This window comes from Notamacropus eugenii, chromosome 3 (assembly GCF_028372415.1).
Source record: "Notamacropus eugenii isolate mMacEug1 chromosome 3, mMacEug1.pri_v2, whole genome shotgun sequence".
Taxonomy (NCBI): domain Eukaryota; kingdom Metazoa; phylum Chordata; class Mammalia; order Diprotodontia; family Macropodidae; genus Notamacropus; species Notamacropus eugenii.
The window spans coordinates 28,995,251-29,012,910 of NC_092874.1; the positions used below are offsets into that span (position 1 = coordinate 28,995,251).

The window sequence follows — 17,660 nt, forward strand, 5'->3', positions numbered from 1 at the left end:
AGTATCTGCCTCTAGAATTCTTGGGATGTTTCATGATTCATCCTAATGGATGTGGCCGCACGCACTCGGCCTACGAGGGAATTTAAACATTTCCACATGGTGCAGAACCTCTCGCTGTGGGGAAGCCCTTGACAAAGACTTTCCACTAGAACCCCAGGAAGGCTAAAGGAAAGAGTCGGATTGTTCTGTACCCAGGAAAGTAAGCCTTGTCAAAATATCAGGACCAGGGATTTTTGACTGATAGAATCACATAGAAAGGCCTTCCTGTAACACAGCTAGCTGGTGCTAACATCCCCTCTGCTCCTTACTGGAGGTGACCTGGGCTAAGCTCCTTGACCTGGCAAAGCCTCAGTTTCCTCTTCTGTAAAATAGCGGTATTGAAATGTATGACCTCAAAGTTTCTGTCCAGCTTGGGGCTTTGTAGAATGAGAGTATTGGACCAGATGGTCTCTTAGCATGTGGACCCAGTAGGAGCTTAATAAATACTTCTTGGCTTGACTCCTCGCTGTAATATTCTTTGGTCTAATGTTTCTTCCAGTTTTGAATGATATATTCCTCTGAACACATTGACTGAATCTCTATACAAATTCCATTCAAATAGTACATGGGCTTATTTTAGGGCTTCTAAACACTCAGACTCCAGACATGGATCACTGAATATTTCAGCTGAAAAATAAGCTGAGTTCAAATCTGGCCTCAGACACTTGCTAGCTGTATGACCCTGGACAAGCCACTTAACCTTTTTTGCCTCAGTTTCCTCATCTGTAAAATGAGCTGGAGAAGAAAATGGTAAACCATCAGTATCTTTGTCAAGAAAGCCCCAAATGGGGTCATGGAGAGCAGGACACAACTGAAATGACTGAACAACAATGAAGGGAAGAAGGGATTCTCTGTTTCATTCCCCTAAAAGACAACACCAGAGCATGTTGGGAGACTGGGTTGGGGGTCTGGTGTGCCTGGAATGTCATATTACCAGGGCTTGATCTTGGGAGCATGTAGGGCCAGGGACCGTTGAATGTCTGTCAATAGTGCGTCTACCAGCGTGTGGATGCTTACAGGGAGGAGGGATGAGATCAGTAATTGGAAAAGGAAGGACCCTATGATTTGAAGCTGGAAATGACTTCAGAACTCACCAAGCCCTGAGAGGGGCAGGGAGCAGGCAGGCCCACCATGCAGGAGCACAGGCAGCAGTGGCAATGCCTCAAGCGAGCACTGACCTGACTCTGGCTCCTGGGTATTTCCTAGACAATTAATCAAAATGTCAGTTCCGGAGTCTGGGCTGTCATGGGGTGCGAGAGATTCCCAGGGAACAGCTGACTGGTCTCTTCTGTGTTAGACCCTCACGTGAAAGATGAGTCTGGGGACAAGAGGCCTAGAGCCCCATCAACCCCTTGGACAGCTGAAAGAGCACTGAGCTTGAAGTCCCAGATCCTGAGTTCAAATCCCTGCTGGGCTCCTTCCTGCAGCCCAATTATACGAGGGCATATACTCTCTCGAATTATTTTATATCATTACGTAATTATATATATATACGATGTTCATATAGTATTTTTAATTGTATATAATTATATCTATATTATCAAGATTCTCTAAACAATCTATATAGATATATACATTACTATAAACAGAAGTATAAAAACAAGATATAAAATTATCTATTTCAATATAACATTGTCTCTAATACACATAGAACTTACATGTGTAATATAGAATATATAATACAATTACATGCTATGTATAATATTTTATATTATACTCACATTTGATATCACATGTAGGAACATTATATTTAGTTACATAATTAGACGTACTATTCCACGTAATATAGAAATGTTCTATATGTAATATATAGTATAGAATACATAGTACATATTATAGTATAGTAAATAATTAAAATAGAATAAAAACATGTTCTCTGTGTAATATGGAAATATCAGATATAAATACATAATAGAATATAGAACCATATTATGTATAATTACACTGGATGTTACATTATTTAGTATATGGCATAATATACAATTTCTATGAATAACATACTTTATAGGAACATATTTATCAAATATAATTTATATAAAACATCATATAAATTATGTAAACAAATTTACCTACGTTATAAATGCATAATAAAATATGCAACGTGTTACATTGTGTAATATATAATGCATTTATGATATATGATACAGTTGTAATATATTGCATACAATTCATGTAAAATCTCATAAAATCTGTGCATTAAACGTAACCTTTTATTAAATACATGAAAATTCTAATAAATAAGCCTGGCTCTGTGTGTAAGTAACGCTTTGGGCTGCGTTTTCCGTGTACTCGTGTACGTGCTGCATCTGTGCCACAGGACGCAAGGTGGCAGAGGACGGGGGTTACTTTGATTGTGTCTTTGTACCCGCAGTGCCCACAGTGCCTGGCACGTGGCAGGCATTTTACAAATCATTTGTTGACTTTACTTCAAAGGTTCTCGCCCTGGAGTCAGGAGATCTTTGTCTGGTCACACGTTAAGCTCCTCCTGTATGGAGTTTCCCAGCCAGGCCAACAAAGAGCAGCTCTGGCCCCTGAGAGACGTAGTGTGAAGAACACAAGGTCCAGTAAGATGTCCCCAGAGGGGGCTGAAGGGGATCTCAGAGGCATCAGGGGTCAAGGCCCGGGGGGGCACCAAGAAAGGCTTCTTGCAGAAGGCAGAATTTGACCCGAGTCTTTGAGGGTACTAAAAGGTGGCAGTGAGGATGGCACCATCCTGGGCATGGAGGACGGCCCCCACCACGGGCAGCCACGGCAGATGGAGCAACATCTTTAAAGAGGAGTCAATGGGCCACTGCAGCTGGAAGGCGGCATACATGGTGGGAACCATGGTGTAAGGCCTGCCCCATCCCTTCTCCCCCCCACCAGAGGCCAATTCCCTCTTCTTCCTCAAAGTATCTTCTATTTATTTATCTGCAGACATGCTTTAGTCTCTTATGCTTTTACATTCCTTGAGAACAAGCCCCCTGATTCACTCTTGGGCTTCGTGCCTTCTGAAAGATGTCTTTTTGTGTGAACCTGAGCTTTCACTGGTGTAGAGAATCTGCCACTGAGGAAACACCCTCTCCCAGCACAGGGGGGACCCTTCTCTGTACCTTGGAGAGACATGCTTAGAGCCCTAAGAGATCGAAATCACTGCTCGGGTCACACAGCCAAGACAGATGAGTCAGAGGCCAGACTTGAACCCAGGGCTTGACCCTGAGGTCAGTTGTCTCTCTTCCACACTACACTGCCTGTCACACAGTAAGCACTTCATAAATGCTTACTGAACAAACGAATAAAGACTGGGAGAGACATTGTGTCCCATGCTTGGGACACCTGCAGCCCCATCGTTCACGTTTCTCCTCAAAGGGAAATCAGGCTGTTTCCAAAATGTGTAGTTTCTGTTAAAAGCCTTTTCAACCCTTTCCCTGCCTCCACCCTCCTAACACAAACTGCGTCTCAGATGGAATTCACTTCCAGTCTTCCCAAATTCTCATCAGATTTCTAGAGGCCAGGCAGTTATTAACCTTAATATAGGAAGAGATGTCTTATCTCACCGCTGCTCAAACCACCCCATGGCTGGAGTTCCCTACTAAAGTATTGTCCTGGACACAGAAAAAAATACCTCCTGGATCCCCCAAAAGACAGATATTCAGTCTCCTGGGAGAGAGAAGTACTTCATCCTTCATTTAATAAGCATTTAGTAAGCACCTACTGTGTATTTAGAAGTCTGCCAGGCATTGGGGACATAGAGATAAACCAATTGCCCTCAATGAACTTACATTTTATTGGAAATAGGAAAGGGAGATAAGGTGGGGAATCAACATGGTAGGCACCCTGGTGGAATGGTGAGGCCACGCTGTATAGGGTCAGAGGGTCTGGGTTCAAATCCCAACTCTGCCACTTTCTGCCTGTGCAAGCCCAAGAAAGTCATTCACCTTCTATGGGCCTCAGTTTTTTTATCTGCAAAATGAATGGTTTGGTCTCTCGATGACTATTTCCTATAATAAACTGAAAACCAAGATTTTGCAACCTATATTAATTAGCTTCTTCTAATATGGCCACTGGTGAGTAGGTGGAAAAGTCAGTGGTTAGAGCAAATCCCCCAAATTCAGATGGGCATCCCCTAGATGTAGGATTCTCCAGCTGGAGAACAATGATACCAGGAGGGTAAATAGAAAATATATATGAAGTTAATTGGGGCAGGGGATTGGGAGGTAACAGCGAATGGGAGAATGAGAAATGGCCTCATGGGAAAGATGGCACTGAGCTGGGCTCCCCAAGGTAGGGATTCAGATAGAGAGGTGAGGAGGGGGTACATTTCAGGCATGGAGGAAGGGATTCGCTTCTTTCAAAGGCATGGAGGCTGGAGATGTAACATCACTCATGAGAGTTCCATGACGCTGAGTGATGTCATTAGCACTAGCCTTTCCTCTACCACTAAAAGTCAACCCTGGGAACGAATCAAACCAGGATTTTATCCTCCCTCCCCCTTTCTTTCCAGGCCTACGAGAAAATCCAAGGAGAAAAGCTTATCTCATCTCAGAACCCAAAGAACCCCCACCCTCTATCCTGCCTATAAAAAGGCTGCCTTTGGTTTGTCCACTTAAACATTCCTTTCAGGGAGGGAGTATGTATCCTTTCGATTTATTTTATTTCATCCTCAAGGACCTTGGTGAAATACAGTACACTGGGGGGAAAATAAGATCAAGATGTGCGACCATTCAGACTGTAATTAAATTTAATAGGCAGTTTATCCAGTTCATAGAAAGATGGCACGGTCTTGAGCCTCAGAAAGCCGAGCCCCGAGCAGGAAATCATCGTACAATAGGGTATCCATCTGGAAAAAAAGGCATCACATGGAACCAGCAAGTGTGAACGAAGTCTTCATCAGCATTGTACAAGGCTGCTTTATCATGCTACGGTGCTGGCCAAACGGACTCAGGCGCACCTTCCGTGAAAAATAATGCCCAACTGTCTTAACAGAATGTAAATCCACTCACGATTATGCAAACGGAAGGGAAGAGGCAGTTAATAAAACACAAAATAACTCGGTGTTTTATGATACTGGTTGCTGGATACATAGGCCTGGGATGGAAAATCACTTATATTTTATCTTCCAAATGCCACAAATAGAAAGCTTTTACCCATTTGATGCAGTAATGAAGGTAGAATCTGCTAGAAAAAGCCAACTTTTTTAAAGCATCATTCTTAGGTGGATAACAGTGAAATAGAAGGCCAAAAAAATGGGAGTGGATGGGGAGATACTGGGGGTACAGGGAGTGGGGAAAGCCAGTCCAAAAGAAATAAAGGCCAAATTCCAGGGCTGCCTCCCACTGTTCTTCCCCGTCACAATGAAAGGGAGAGGAGGTGGGGGTTTAGCTGAAATCCTGGGAGGCTCAGAGGGCTGCTGGGGGCCACGCTTTCCAAGCGTACTCTTGCTCAGGCTCCTGGAATGCCCTTCCCAGAATGCCCTGCTGCTGCACATATGGCGCCATGAGTCTTGACTACACCCTGGTGGCACCTTGAGCAGCAGAAAAACCCAACCACACCATGAAATCCAATTAAATGGCCGTTTTTTTGCTGCACAAATTGATCCCTCCCTTCCACCACTTCCTTCCTTGACTGCAACTGCCTTCCTGAGGAATATTCCTCTTGGAAGGAGGTCGTCAGAGAGGTCCATAAACAGTTGTGGACACACTTGTGTCTTTAAAATCCCATTTCCAAAGATTCCCGGGTGTCCCTGAGCTTGAGCCAGGGCTACCTGCTATTGGAGGCGGTGAGCTCCTTTCTGGCTGCTGGAAGGACCTGCCCAGTTTGCTTCTTCCTCTCTACCACATCTCTGGAACCATTGTCAAAGGGGCTCTGGGACCCTCTGATTATTTTCTCCCTGGTCATCTCAGGGGAGATGCAATTGGAGTGCCAGAAGACTTTGTGCCTAAATGCACTTGGGGAGGTTCATTTGCTGGGTACTTCACTAAGCACCAAGAGCTCTAACAAAAGGTCAAAGGCAGACAGAGCTGCCTCCTCACCCCCAACCCATGCTGAGAAGCCACAGGTTCCCAGAGGGACAGGGGTCAGCTGAAAACAGCAGGCCGGAGGAAGGAGCCTGCTACCCTTCCCTGAGGTCGTGGGGAGGTAATGGATATAGGGACCACCCTTTCCATCAAGACTCCGTAGTCCTGGAACTGAGGCAGAATGGTCTCAGGCATTGAAATTAGGAGGGCATTTATCAGTGTCCCTGCAGCAGGGCAGAAGTAACTGAATTATTACATGGTTCATTTCCTCCCCTTGGAATTTGCACCTTGGAGACCTGGAGCCTCCAGGGAATTAAAGATCTCCACCCTCCAGGGTCCTCATCCCAGGGCTTTGGGCTCCCTCCTGTGGGGAGGGGGTGTTTGTCCTGGGGGGCTCCGGCTACTTCCTATTATTCAGAATTCCAATTCTGAATGTCCTTTAAAAAAAAGTTGATATGTGGGCCCGCTTCTGGCTGTTTTCCCTGGACATGGAATTTGCTCATTATAGCTCTGGCTCCACAAGTGAGGGCTCCCTGTCCTGCTCAGGGGGATGCAGATTCAGCAATGGTTAGGCCAGTGGCTTGGGGAGGGCTTGCCATAAAACCATCATCCTAGGTAACAGGTATACAGAGAGAGAGAGCTTTAAAGTACATACAGTCTACCAACCCTGGGAAACAGGCACTATCATAACTGCCATTTTACAGATGAGGAAGCTGAGTCAGGCACAGGTGAGGGTGACACAGCTGGTATCTGAGGCTGGATTTGAACTCAGGTCTTTCAGACTCCAGGTCCAGCACTCTATCCATTGTGCCACCTAACTGGCTCACCAACTGGGTGGAGGGAACCAAAGCGATCATCTAGGCCAACCCTCCCATTTCAGGGATGAGGAAACTGAGGTCTAAATAGATCAAAGCTATCAGTCAATGTCACCCAGGTCATCAGTGGCAAAGACAGGATTCAAACACAGGCTTGCCAGCTCCAAATTCAGGGCCCTTTCCACTACACCACTCATCCCATGTTGGCACTCACTAATGAACCATGGAAAGACTCTACCTAACACAGTCCTTGGCACACAGTAATCACTGGAAAATGTCTTCCTTCCTTCCTTCCCTCCTTCCCTTTTATTTTTTCTTTTCTCTTTTCTCATTTTTCCTTTTTCTTTCCTTCTTTCCTTCCTTTTTTCTTTTTCTTTTCTTCCTTTCTTCCTCCTTCCCTCTTTCCTCTTTCCCTCCCTCCTTTCCTTTTTTCACTTCTTTCTTTTCTATCTTTTCCTTTCTTCCTTTATCTTTCTTCATTTCCTACTTTCTTTCCTCCTTTCTCTCCTTTTCTTCCTTCCTTCTTTCCACTCAATAACACCTTATTTTCGAATAGGACCAATCACTGAAGGGAGTTAGAAGCGGTGGAGATGATGGGAGAGGGGGAAGGAAGTGTGCGTGTGAGGCTAGTGTGGAAGAGAGCAGAGGGCAGAAAACCCGTGATGTCCAGAGAGAGGTTGGGACCGTGTCAGGAAAAGGCTGACAGATCTCCCCCGGGCAAGGGACAGGCAGCAGGGTTTAGAGCAGGACAGTTCCTCTGGCAGCTGGACAGACTAGAGCAGAGAGCCTCACAAGCACCTGCTGAGACAGTCCAGGTGCAAGGCGACTGGGTGTGGCCAGGCAAAGGGTGGACACAAACCCTAGGGCAGTGAAAGTGGACAGGCATTTGGAGGAGGAGGGCTGGGAAGTAGGAGAGAAAATTGAAAAGGCCCCAGGGCAGCTTTGAGTCTGAACTGGACACTGGAACAAGTAATGTGGCAGAGTGGACAGAGCACTGGCCTCAGCACCCAAAAGACACAGGTGGGTTCAAGCTGCCTCTTGGATGCTGACTATATGAACCTAGGGCGAATCCCTTCATCTCTCAGTGCCTTGGGCCCTCTTGAAAATTCTCAGTGGTGGAGAGAGTGGCAGTCTGCCTTGGTAGAATGGAATTTCTCACCTGGGAGTTCCCTGACCCAAGGAAATCCCAATTCTAGTCCCTGAGTAAGGTAAGTCTCTGTTCCTCTCCACTCAAGGCAATGAGAGCCAAACTTCTGGAGGTTTTCTCCCTTCTTGTTTCCAACGACCACAGTACTCTAAATCACCTCCTCCCTGGTTCCGTTTCCAAACTAATTTGCAGATATTTCCCTCCTCCCCACCCCATTCCCTTCCACCATCACCACTGTTAAGGCGCCTCTCCTTCTCAAATTCCCTCTTCCTCCCTTACCCTTGATGGCTTTTATATAATCTTATGCAAATTCCTAAAAGTTGGTAAAATCAGGGTGCGTTCTTGTCCACATGCACACAAGCCCATACATACAATGTGAGAATAACAAAAGGAGGTACAGCGGCAGACTGGAAAGCAGTGAAAATCTGGCTTCAAATCCTGCCTCGGACACTTAATGCTATATGGTCCATGAGGTGATCATTTAACATCTGAGTTTTCTCATCTCCAAAAGGAGGATAAAACCACCTCAGCTGGTACCTCCCAGGTTGTTGGGAGGACCAAATGTGATCCGCTTTTTGATTAACCCTGCTTTAGAATACATGAATGAACAAATGAATGAATGAATAGATAAAAAGTGCTTCATGAAGTAAAGTTCTTCCAATTTTTTCTATTAATGTTAGATATTAGCATTTACCCCAAAGCTATGATGATCTGGCACCAAATGAGGCACAGAAATCTACCAAGAATGAAACTAGGACTCGATGTTAAGCTATAGGCTGACCCTTCACTCAATGCCGCCATATGCCCTCTCTGATCTAAGGTCTCCCTACCCTAATCCTGGGGAAGTAGCAAATGTTCATTTTCCAAAACAGTGAAAGTCACCAGCCCAGTGACTGTCCTGCCTCAAACGTTTTCCCATTTCCTAAATTCCATTTTCTCCTGATGTTCCTTTGGTGGCACCATGATTTAGTTGGGTGTCATTTTTCTAAGCGAGTTGAGGACTCCTTGGATCTCTACATGTCAAATTCATGAGCCCTGCAGAGGGTGGCTTCTGCCCTCATCAGGGCACATGAAGTGATTAATAGTTTGCCAAGATAAGAGCCACTGATTGCATGGGAGGAATCAGACTCTTGACATCAGTGAAATGAGAACCTCATTGAGAAGCCTGTAAAAAACAGCCTAGGCTTTGACCCATCAGTCCTTGAGAGAGTCTGTATTTCAAGCACAGAGCTCTAGGTCTTTGGGGCTGGGGCTTGTTGCTTCAAGGCAGGAGAAGACGTAACAGACAGTGAGGACGCATCATCTGGGGTTTGCAGTGGTGTGATTAGCCATCGTATGAACCGACGATCTGCCACAGATAGATAATACCACCAGAAGGGACACATGATTGTTCTTCAAGCAAAATATGCAGTGACAGCTTGGTACTATGGAAAGCATATCAGCTGGTACCCAGGTTCAAATCTTACCTCCGGCACTCACTCGCTGTGCGACCTCAAACAAGCCGGTTCATGTCCTTGAGCCTCCGCTTCCTTCTTTCTAAGTCACAAACTTAACTCCTTTCCCATAATCCTTGGGCATGTCACAGCTCAATCCCAGGGTTCTAATCTTCAGGTTAAACCAGGGCAGTGCTATTTTTAAGTACGTCTTACAGAGTCATGGCTCCAAATAGCTGCCGTCTGGGCACCAACCTTATACCCTTCTCTCTCTAGGTCCCATTGTGCTGGGACCTGAGCTTGAGAAATTTTCTTCCTGGGACCATCTAGCTGCTAGCAAGCCTTGAATGCAGCAGGCTGCCCAGGGCACGGGGAGAGATCGATGTCTGACCCCTTCTATCACTTACCCAGCCTGTGTATCTAGAGCTGAGTCTACCCGAAGCAAGATGGAGCTTTCTAACAGCAAAGGACACTGTGGAGAGAGGCCAGTATAGCTTCCCTTTTCTCTTCTTCCTTTCCCTTTGTGGACCATTCTATCTAACATCTCTCTTATTTAGTTTTTAATTTTTTTATTAAATTTTTAAATTAAAAATCTATTTTCTTTCCCTCTCATTGAAAAAAGAGAAAAACAAAACTCTTGAAACAATAGGCATAATTAAGTTCAAGAAACCTCCACATTTACTCAAGAGATCCCTCTACCCATGCCTCAAGTGCCAGAGAATGGTGTCAGCCTCAGAAGATGACTGGCTAGTTGCTTTTGGCGGAAACCAGGCCCTGGGTGACAGGATCCTGGGCATTTTTGCTGATTATTTTTCTGACAGCTGGCACAGGCAAAGATAACGCTGCATGGTTGTGCCATGTCTCTTGGCCAGTGGGTGTACAACGGACCTCCCTAAGCAGAAGGCTCCCCTGCAGGACGAGGGCACGGGCTCTGAAGGGACGTTCAAAATCACCTATCTGGTTTTTGCTCCCAGTGCAGTGTTCTTTGCGAGGCAGAATCATGTGAACATTTAAGTGGGCAACACTGCTATGGAGTCAGGGGACTCATGCGCACAGCTCCCCTCCAAGGACAGAAGCTGTTTTGGTGGAGTTCCTTGAGATTCCGAGCTCTGATGTGCTTTGAGGTTAGAGTGTGAACTGCGAAGGGGAAGAGGCAAGTTTTGTTCACTTATCAAACAGGACACGAATAATGCTGTGCATTCAGGTTTAGTAAAATTCCAAGTAAACTATGCTGTAAGTAATTTTGGACACATAAAGCTTTGTGCAGGCATAGCCACTGACTGAATCCAATCTCTGTACATCAGAAAGTGAGCTGAATAAGAGATCCTGAGCTTGAATCCTGGCTTCACCTTTTAGTAGTCAACAGAATCCTCGAGAGCCAGGCCTGGAGTTCAAATCTGGCCTCGGACACATGCTAACTGTGTGAGCCTGGGCAAGTCACTGAACCTGTTTAGCTCAGTTTCCTCATCTGTAAAATGAGGGTAATAATAGTCCCTATCTCCCAAGGCTGTTGTAAGGGTCAATCATCATAAAGTGTTTGGCACATAGTTGGTACCCTACAAACGTTAGAAGTTATTAATTATACCCCATGTTAGTCACGCAGGGTTCAGACTACAGCCATGCCTCAATGGCCCCCCAATACCATATTTCTAGGAGGAGAAACACAGGGCTGGAAGAGACCAAGTTTAGAATGTTGCCTACGTTCTCCTCTAACTTTCTGGAATCTGCTTCAGAGGGGCTGAGAGTTATGGAGAGGCAAAGTGGTTCAGTAGAAAGGTGAGAAGAGGTTTGAATTGGGCAGCACAGGACCTGAGTTCAAATTCCAACTCTGTCATTTGTTACCTGTGTAACATGGGGAGATTCCTGGGATTTCAGTTTCATCCTCTGCTACATGAAGAGGTTGGAGTAGGTGGTTTCCAAGGACCCTCCCTGGGGGAAGGTCGCTGAGTCTATGATCTCTACCAATAGAATTCCCAGGCTGGGAGGGAAGTCACAAGATGGTAGATAACAGCACTGGAAAGGTACTTGCAGTAAAGGCTCATGTATATGGAGGCAAGAGAAGTGCTTTAGCTAAAGGTGACTGAAGCAAGTAACTTTTTAATCAAGTAATTCATGCTCCCTTTCCCTGCCTGAGCCTTTCAGAGCTCTCAGAAGATTATTTTCTCTTGGAATAAAGAAATATTGGCATATTCATTGTACTTTTGGACAAGAAGTCTGTGCACTACTTCCCAAGGCAGTCCAAAAAGAATTATCCAAATGTGCAAGGGGGTCTCCTGGGAGGTGTTGGAAGGAATAGCCACAAACAAGGATCAGGTGAAATACCAGATGTAAAGAGCTTTACAAACCTTAAAATGCTCCATTAAATGTGGGTAACTTTTTAATATCCTTTAGTCCACCCTCCCTTATTTTACAGATGAGGAATTGGAGGCCCAGAAAGGGGAAGTCACTTGCCAAGACACCCATGCAATAAACAGCAGGGCTGAGATCCAAGTCTTTGACTTCTAAATCCTAGTCTCTTTCCATAGACTGGTATATTTCTCCCTTAATAAGAGAGATGCCTTAGCATAGGATACCCCCATGTCTGGAATGGCCTTCCTTCTCACTTCTATTTCCTGGAATCCCTAGGTCCTTTCAACAATGAGCTGAAGTTCTATTTCCTCCATGAGATGTGCCTTGGGGTTCTCCTGGTTCCCCACTCCTGAAATTACTTTGTCATTTTATAAAAATAGAAGTGGAAGAAGTGATTTCTACTTGATTTTTAATGGGAAACACACCAGTGGGGGCTCATCCACTCCAGATCAAACTAGAAAGCGCGAGTGTAAGTGGTCGGGAGTAAAAACCCAGAGAACACGCCATTTTTTTTCTTACCTGTGTGCACACTGTCCTCCTCCTTTCCTTCCCCACTCCACCTCTCCTTCCTCCTAGCCCCAGTAGTGTGTCTGCTGTAATCAACTTGAGGACAGGGACTTTCCTTTTGTTTTTCTATGTCCTGTGAGTAGCATAGTGCTGTCACAGAGAAACTTCATAAATCCTTACAGAACTGAACTCAGGAAGGGTAAATCTGAACACAGCACCCACCACCAGCCTCCAGGCTTGCAATTTGCCTGGAATCCTCTGGTGTACCCAGGAAAGTTGATATCTAGGGGAACATGATGCAGAGTTTGTGGAAATGACAATGTAGGGGTCAATTCTGTCCCTATGTGTATGGTTTTTACTGGAGTTCTTTTTATAGCGTGTTTCCCCATAAGCCATTCTTACCATGGTATATCTCCCCCCTCCCCAATTCAGGCCTTACCGTGGTGTACTTCCCCAGCTGGCAAAGAGATGGGAAGGTTTCCTGGTGAGCTTTCCGGATCTTTTCTGTCAGATCATCCAATTCTGCTGGCATTTCATAGCTTTCTGTGAATTCCTGCTTCGAAGGTTCTTTCTTCTTTTTATTTTTATCATTTCTGACAGCTAGAAAGAAGAGAGGAGGCAGGTCAGGCATCACTTACCAGGCTGCAGCGTGGGGCAATGCACTCTTTTCCCCAAATACTTCCTTGAGACTTGTTTCTTTTCCTGGAAGTTTTTACCAAGCTGGAGTGCCATGTCAATGATTTTTCCTGGGGAAAGTAATTTGTTATCCAAGCTATCGTGAGGAGAAAAGTGTGTGTGCATGTGTGTGTGTGTGTGTGTGTGTGTGTGTACACCTGTATAGGTGACAGTGAAATCACCTAGAATTCAGTCTTATTCCAGTGACTGTTGAAAGAACTTTCCATTCAGAAGACCTCATTCTAGGAGGAGGGACACTTGTATCAGACACAGCTAGAGGATTTCCACTCCTAATTTGGGATGGTCAAAGACAATATAATTTCACCAGCTTTCTTTCTCTCTTTTGAGGAGACCTGATCTCCTTCCCAAGGGCCTTGTGACTTTCCAGTTAGAAGCACTTGGCTTATTTCTATAATGAATGTGTTATTACAAGCATGGGGAAAACTGACTGTGAGATACCTGTGGAATATTTCAGTTGGGAGTTGGCCGCTTAGAGACAATCCAATTACCTGTTAAACAGGTATCTGTCGTCTCAAAATATATGCTGCTGGAATTACAAACAAGGAACTAACTTTCAGCAAGCCCTCTTGGAGGAAGTCACCTCACACCAGGGGCAGGTGTGCTTTCAGAAGGTGATGAAGGTCAAGGGAGTCACAGGGGGATGGTGGGTAGAGCCCCAGCCCAGGAGGCAAGAAGATCAGGGTTCATGCTCTGTCCTTGACTCAAAGTAGACCTACAGCTTAAACCCTGTCTTTGACATGAGCTGTGTGGCCCTGGTCAACCTCCTTCACTGGGGCTCAGTCAATTAGGTAGCCCAATAAATACAGCGTTGGACTGGAGTCAGGCAGAACTGAGTTCGAATCCAATCTCAGACTCTTACTAGCTATGTGACTTTGGGCAAGTCACTTAACCCTGTTTGCCTCAGTTTCCTTATCTATAAAATAGGGATAATAATAGCACTCTCCTCGAAGATAAAATAAGATTTGAGTTTCCAGTCCACGAACACCTCCCAATCACCCTCGGACAAACTGCTCTCTCACCTTGGTCCCCCATCTTGCCCTTAAGAAATTGGTTATTTCTACCTCAGTGTAAGACTTTACATTTATCCTTCCTGAATTTTACCTTGTTATGATGTAATGATTGGCTAGATGCCTAATGTTCTTTTTGGATTCAGGATCCATCACCCAGAATATTATCTATCTCTCCTGACTTTGGGGTATATGGAAAATCTGACAACCATGCCATCTATATCTTTATTCATAGTCACCAATAAAGACATGAAACCAGAAGCATTTGACTAAGTCCAGCTCCCTGGGGCCGTACATTGGAGACTGGCCACCATGTTGACACGGAGCCATTAGCAATGCTTTTTTGAGCCCAGTCATTCAACCAGCTCTGAATTCATCCAGTGGCATTTTGTCCCATCCCCTCTCCCTCCGTCTTCTCCACAAGAACAGCACTATATCAGAAGCTTTGCTAAAACCCACATCAACAATATCCACAGCACCCCCTTAATCTTCTAGTTTAATGTTGCTGTCCAAAAATGAAATGAGGTTAGTTCAGGGGTGGGAAACCTGCAGCCTCGAGGCCACGTGGCCCTCTAGGTCCCCAAGTGTGACCCTTTAACTGAATCCAAACTTCACCAACAAATCCCCTCAATGAAGGATTTAGTCTGTAAAACTGGGACTTAGTCAAAAGGCTGCAGCAAGGGCCTAGAAGGTCACATGTGGCCTTGAGGCTGCAGGCTCTCCACCCCTGGCTTAGTTTGATCTGGCCTGTTCTTTGGGAGGTCTTTATCATCACTGGTGTTGAGGAAAAGCCAGGATTTGAGCCTATGTCTTCTAACTCCAAATCCAGCTTTCTTACAAGGGCCTCACACTTCCATCTGATCTGAGAGCAGGGTTTAAAAGCACTCTTAGGGACCAGTCTGGTTATCTATGACCAGCACTGGGATCTCTCCTCAACCATCGCCACCCTCCATAAAGCACATTCTCATTGGGATTTCTCCCCAAGATAGAAGGACTCCTCAGAATATCGTGCAAACTTCCCCCAAAGGACTGTAATCTGTCACACATGAGGAGCCCTTGTCCACTGCTGGACTCATCAGCTTAGAGCTACTCATGGCACAAACATGTTATGTGTGTCAGGCTTACACAGGGCTGCCCACTATCACCAGAAACAAGGAGAAGATTCATGTGGGGATCCTCTGGCCAGGTGGCTGCAAAGATCTCTCCTGCCATTGCTGTTTTCCTTGGCTTTCTGCTGATGTCCAGGCCTCTCAGAAAGACTCATGGCAAGTGTCTGTGGGCCCAGGATCAATGACGTAGAAGAGGGTTATTGGAACAAGTGTGAGACTGACTCTAATACTGAGCATGGAGTAGGCAGATTCCCCCCCCACACACACACATGTGATGAGACATATGTTTATTGACCTATGGGGGACTCCACACTTTTCATATTCTTTATTTTAATGGGCAGGGGGAAGGATGTCCTTGAGATTAGACCTACTAGCTCTGAAAACTGCTTGGAGAGCTAGCATCAGAACTCTTCCTAGGACATAGCAAGTAGCATGGGGGAGAGGGAGCTGTGAGCTGGTGCTAAAATGTTATGGATAGGGTGCTGAGATGCACTGTACCCCCTCTCAGCCTTAATATCCCCACCATCACCAAGGCAAAGCAGACAGATTGACGCCCACCCCTTCCACAACTGTCTACTCTTCTCCTATACACCATTAAAATCTATTCAATTTAAAAAGTATTTAATTCAGTGCCATATATTTGTATGTTTGTGTGTGTGAGAGACACTGAATTAAATACATACACACATATATACATATGTATGTACTACATATGATGTTGGTACATCTATAGTATACCTATATCTCTCTCTTTACATATATGTATGTATATGTGTATATATGTACTAGACAACTAGAGATACAAAGAAAAAAAACCAAGCAGTCCCTTCCCTCAAGTGCTTACCATGTACTCTAGAGACACAACGCCTCTCAGGCAGTGTGTCTTGCCCTCATGTTCAGGTCGGACTTCTTTTCTACTTCAGGATGGTCACTGACAGCTATTTAAATAGATTTTTCCTGGTATACCAATGGTGGGTGACCCATGTAATGATTTTTCTCCTATGTCACCCTAGAATACCAACACTGCAGCAACAAGCCAATGAGGTTGGTCATACAAATACGATGCCTTCCCCAAAGCCAGCCCCCAAGTTTATAGGTGAGGCTTCAAAGTTAGGTGACTTGTGCATAATTACCCAATGAGTAAGTGCTGAAGCCAGGACTCAAACCAGGGACCCAAATGCCAGGTCTTCCATTGCCTTCCCTCCATTCAATAACTTGTTTGGCCCTTTGGGAATCTGTCTAGATGCCTGATTGTGAAGAATAATGCTCATAATACTGATGGCAAGTGGCAAGGCATGATGGGCTTTGAGGGCAGGCCTCAGATCTGGATTCAAGTCCTGATATGGAATAAATGCTTTCTGGCTGATTCCACAACGTGCAGGAGACTGAGCTGGGAGTGAGAAGACCTAGATTGAGATCCATGTTCTGCCCCTGATATCCAGCATGAGATTGAGCAAATCACTTCTCTTTCTGTTCATGAGTAAAAGGAGGGGGTTGAACCCAATGACCCTAAAAGGCCTCTTCTAACTCTAAACTATTCCCCAGTGCACCCTTCCAGAAGACACATAGCTCAATCGCTCGCATGTCTACATGCTTGCAGTGGGATGAAGAAAAGCTGAGTGTGGAGGGAATGCTGGTCTTGATCCTTTCTGGTCACAATTATTTCAGTCGCCTCCTGTGACTTAGCACGCTCCCTGACATGGAACTAGCAACCAAGTAGAAGGAGGGAGAGAAAAAGAGGAAGAGAGAAGGAGGGGAGAGAGGGAAGCAGAGAAAGAAGGAGATGGAGAGTACACCTCAAGAGGATCCAGGGAATAATAAATTCCCCTGGCAGAGAATCTGGCCCAATGTTTGTAAAGTACTTGTCTGCTGAAAGGTATTCTATAAACACAGTGCACCTCGTGTGAAGGTCTAAGTGCCACAAATCAGATACGGTGACATAGAATAACATATTCATGATCCTGTATCATATTGCAAATGAAATGAATGTAATAAAAGTGTCACTTGTACAAACACGCCTGATGTACAGATGTTGGCCCATGCCTAGGAAAACAGACATCCAAGCACTTTTATTTGAATGTCTAATCATTGAAATAAATGAAGCTGGGTTGATTTTACTGGGAGTACTTGGATATATATATGGAATGCTGATGCCAGCGCAAATTCCTTTTCAATGGGGCACCAGAAAGAGGCAAAGTTGGGGGATTTTTTTTTCACTTAGAACACAAGATTTTTTACAAAAGGAAAATCTAGACCTCAAATCCTTCACATAAAATAAAGAAAAAGGTCCTTGGTGGAACTCATGCCAGTTATCAAAAGGATAAACTGCAGCCTGCTGGTCCCTGGCACGAGAACATCTAGCTGCAGAGGGCAGAGTCCAGGATTGGAGTCTGGATACCGTCTCTTTCACTTCTTAGCTCTGCTGCACTTTGAATAAGTCACATCTCCTCTGAGGGACTGTGTCTTCATTTGTCAAAAGAAACAAACAAAAATTGGATTTTTTCCCTTCGAATTCTAACTCCAAAGACTCAAGAGGCACCAATCAGAGAAAGGAAAAGCCTG

General features: G+C 45.0%; 1 protein-coding gene across 3 annotated transcripts in view; it reads right to left on the reverse strand.

Moving 5' to 3' along the window:
- RARB (retinoic acid receptor beta) overlaps nt 1-17,660 on the reverse strand; it is a 176,155-nt gene that overhangs the window by 15,579 nt on the left and 142,916 nt on the right. For all 3 annotated transcript variants that reach the window (XM_072651165.1, XM_072651167.1, XM_072651166.1), the window contains exon 4: nt 12,726-12,886. In XM_072651165.1, coding sequence (XP_072507266.1) covers nt 12,726-12,886 — 161 coding nt within the window. The remainder of the gene's footprint in view (nt 1-12,725; nt 12,887-17,660) is intronic.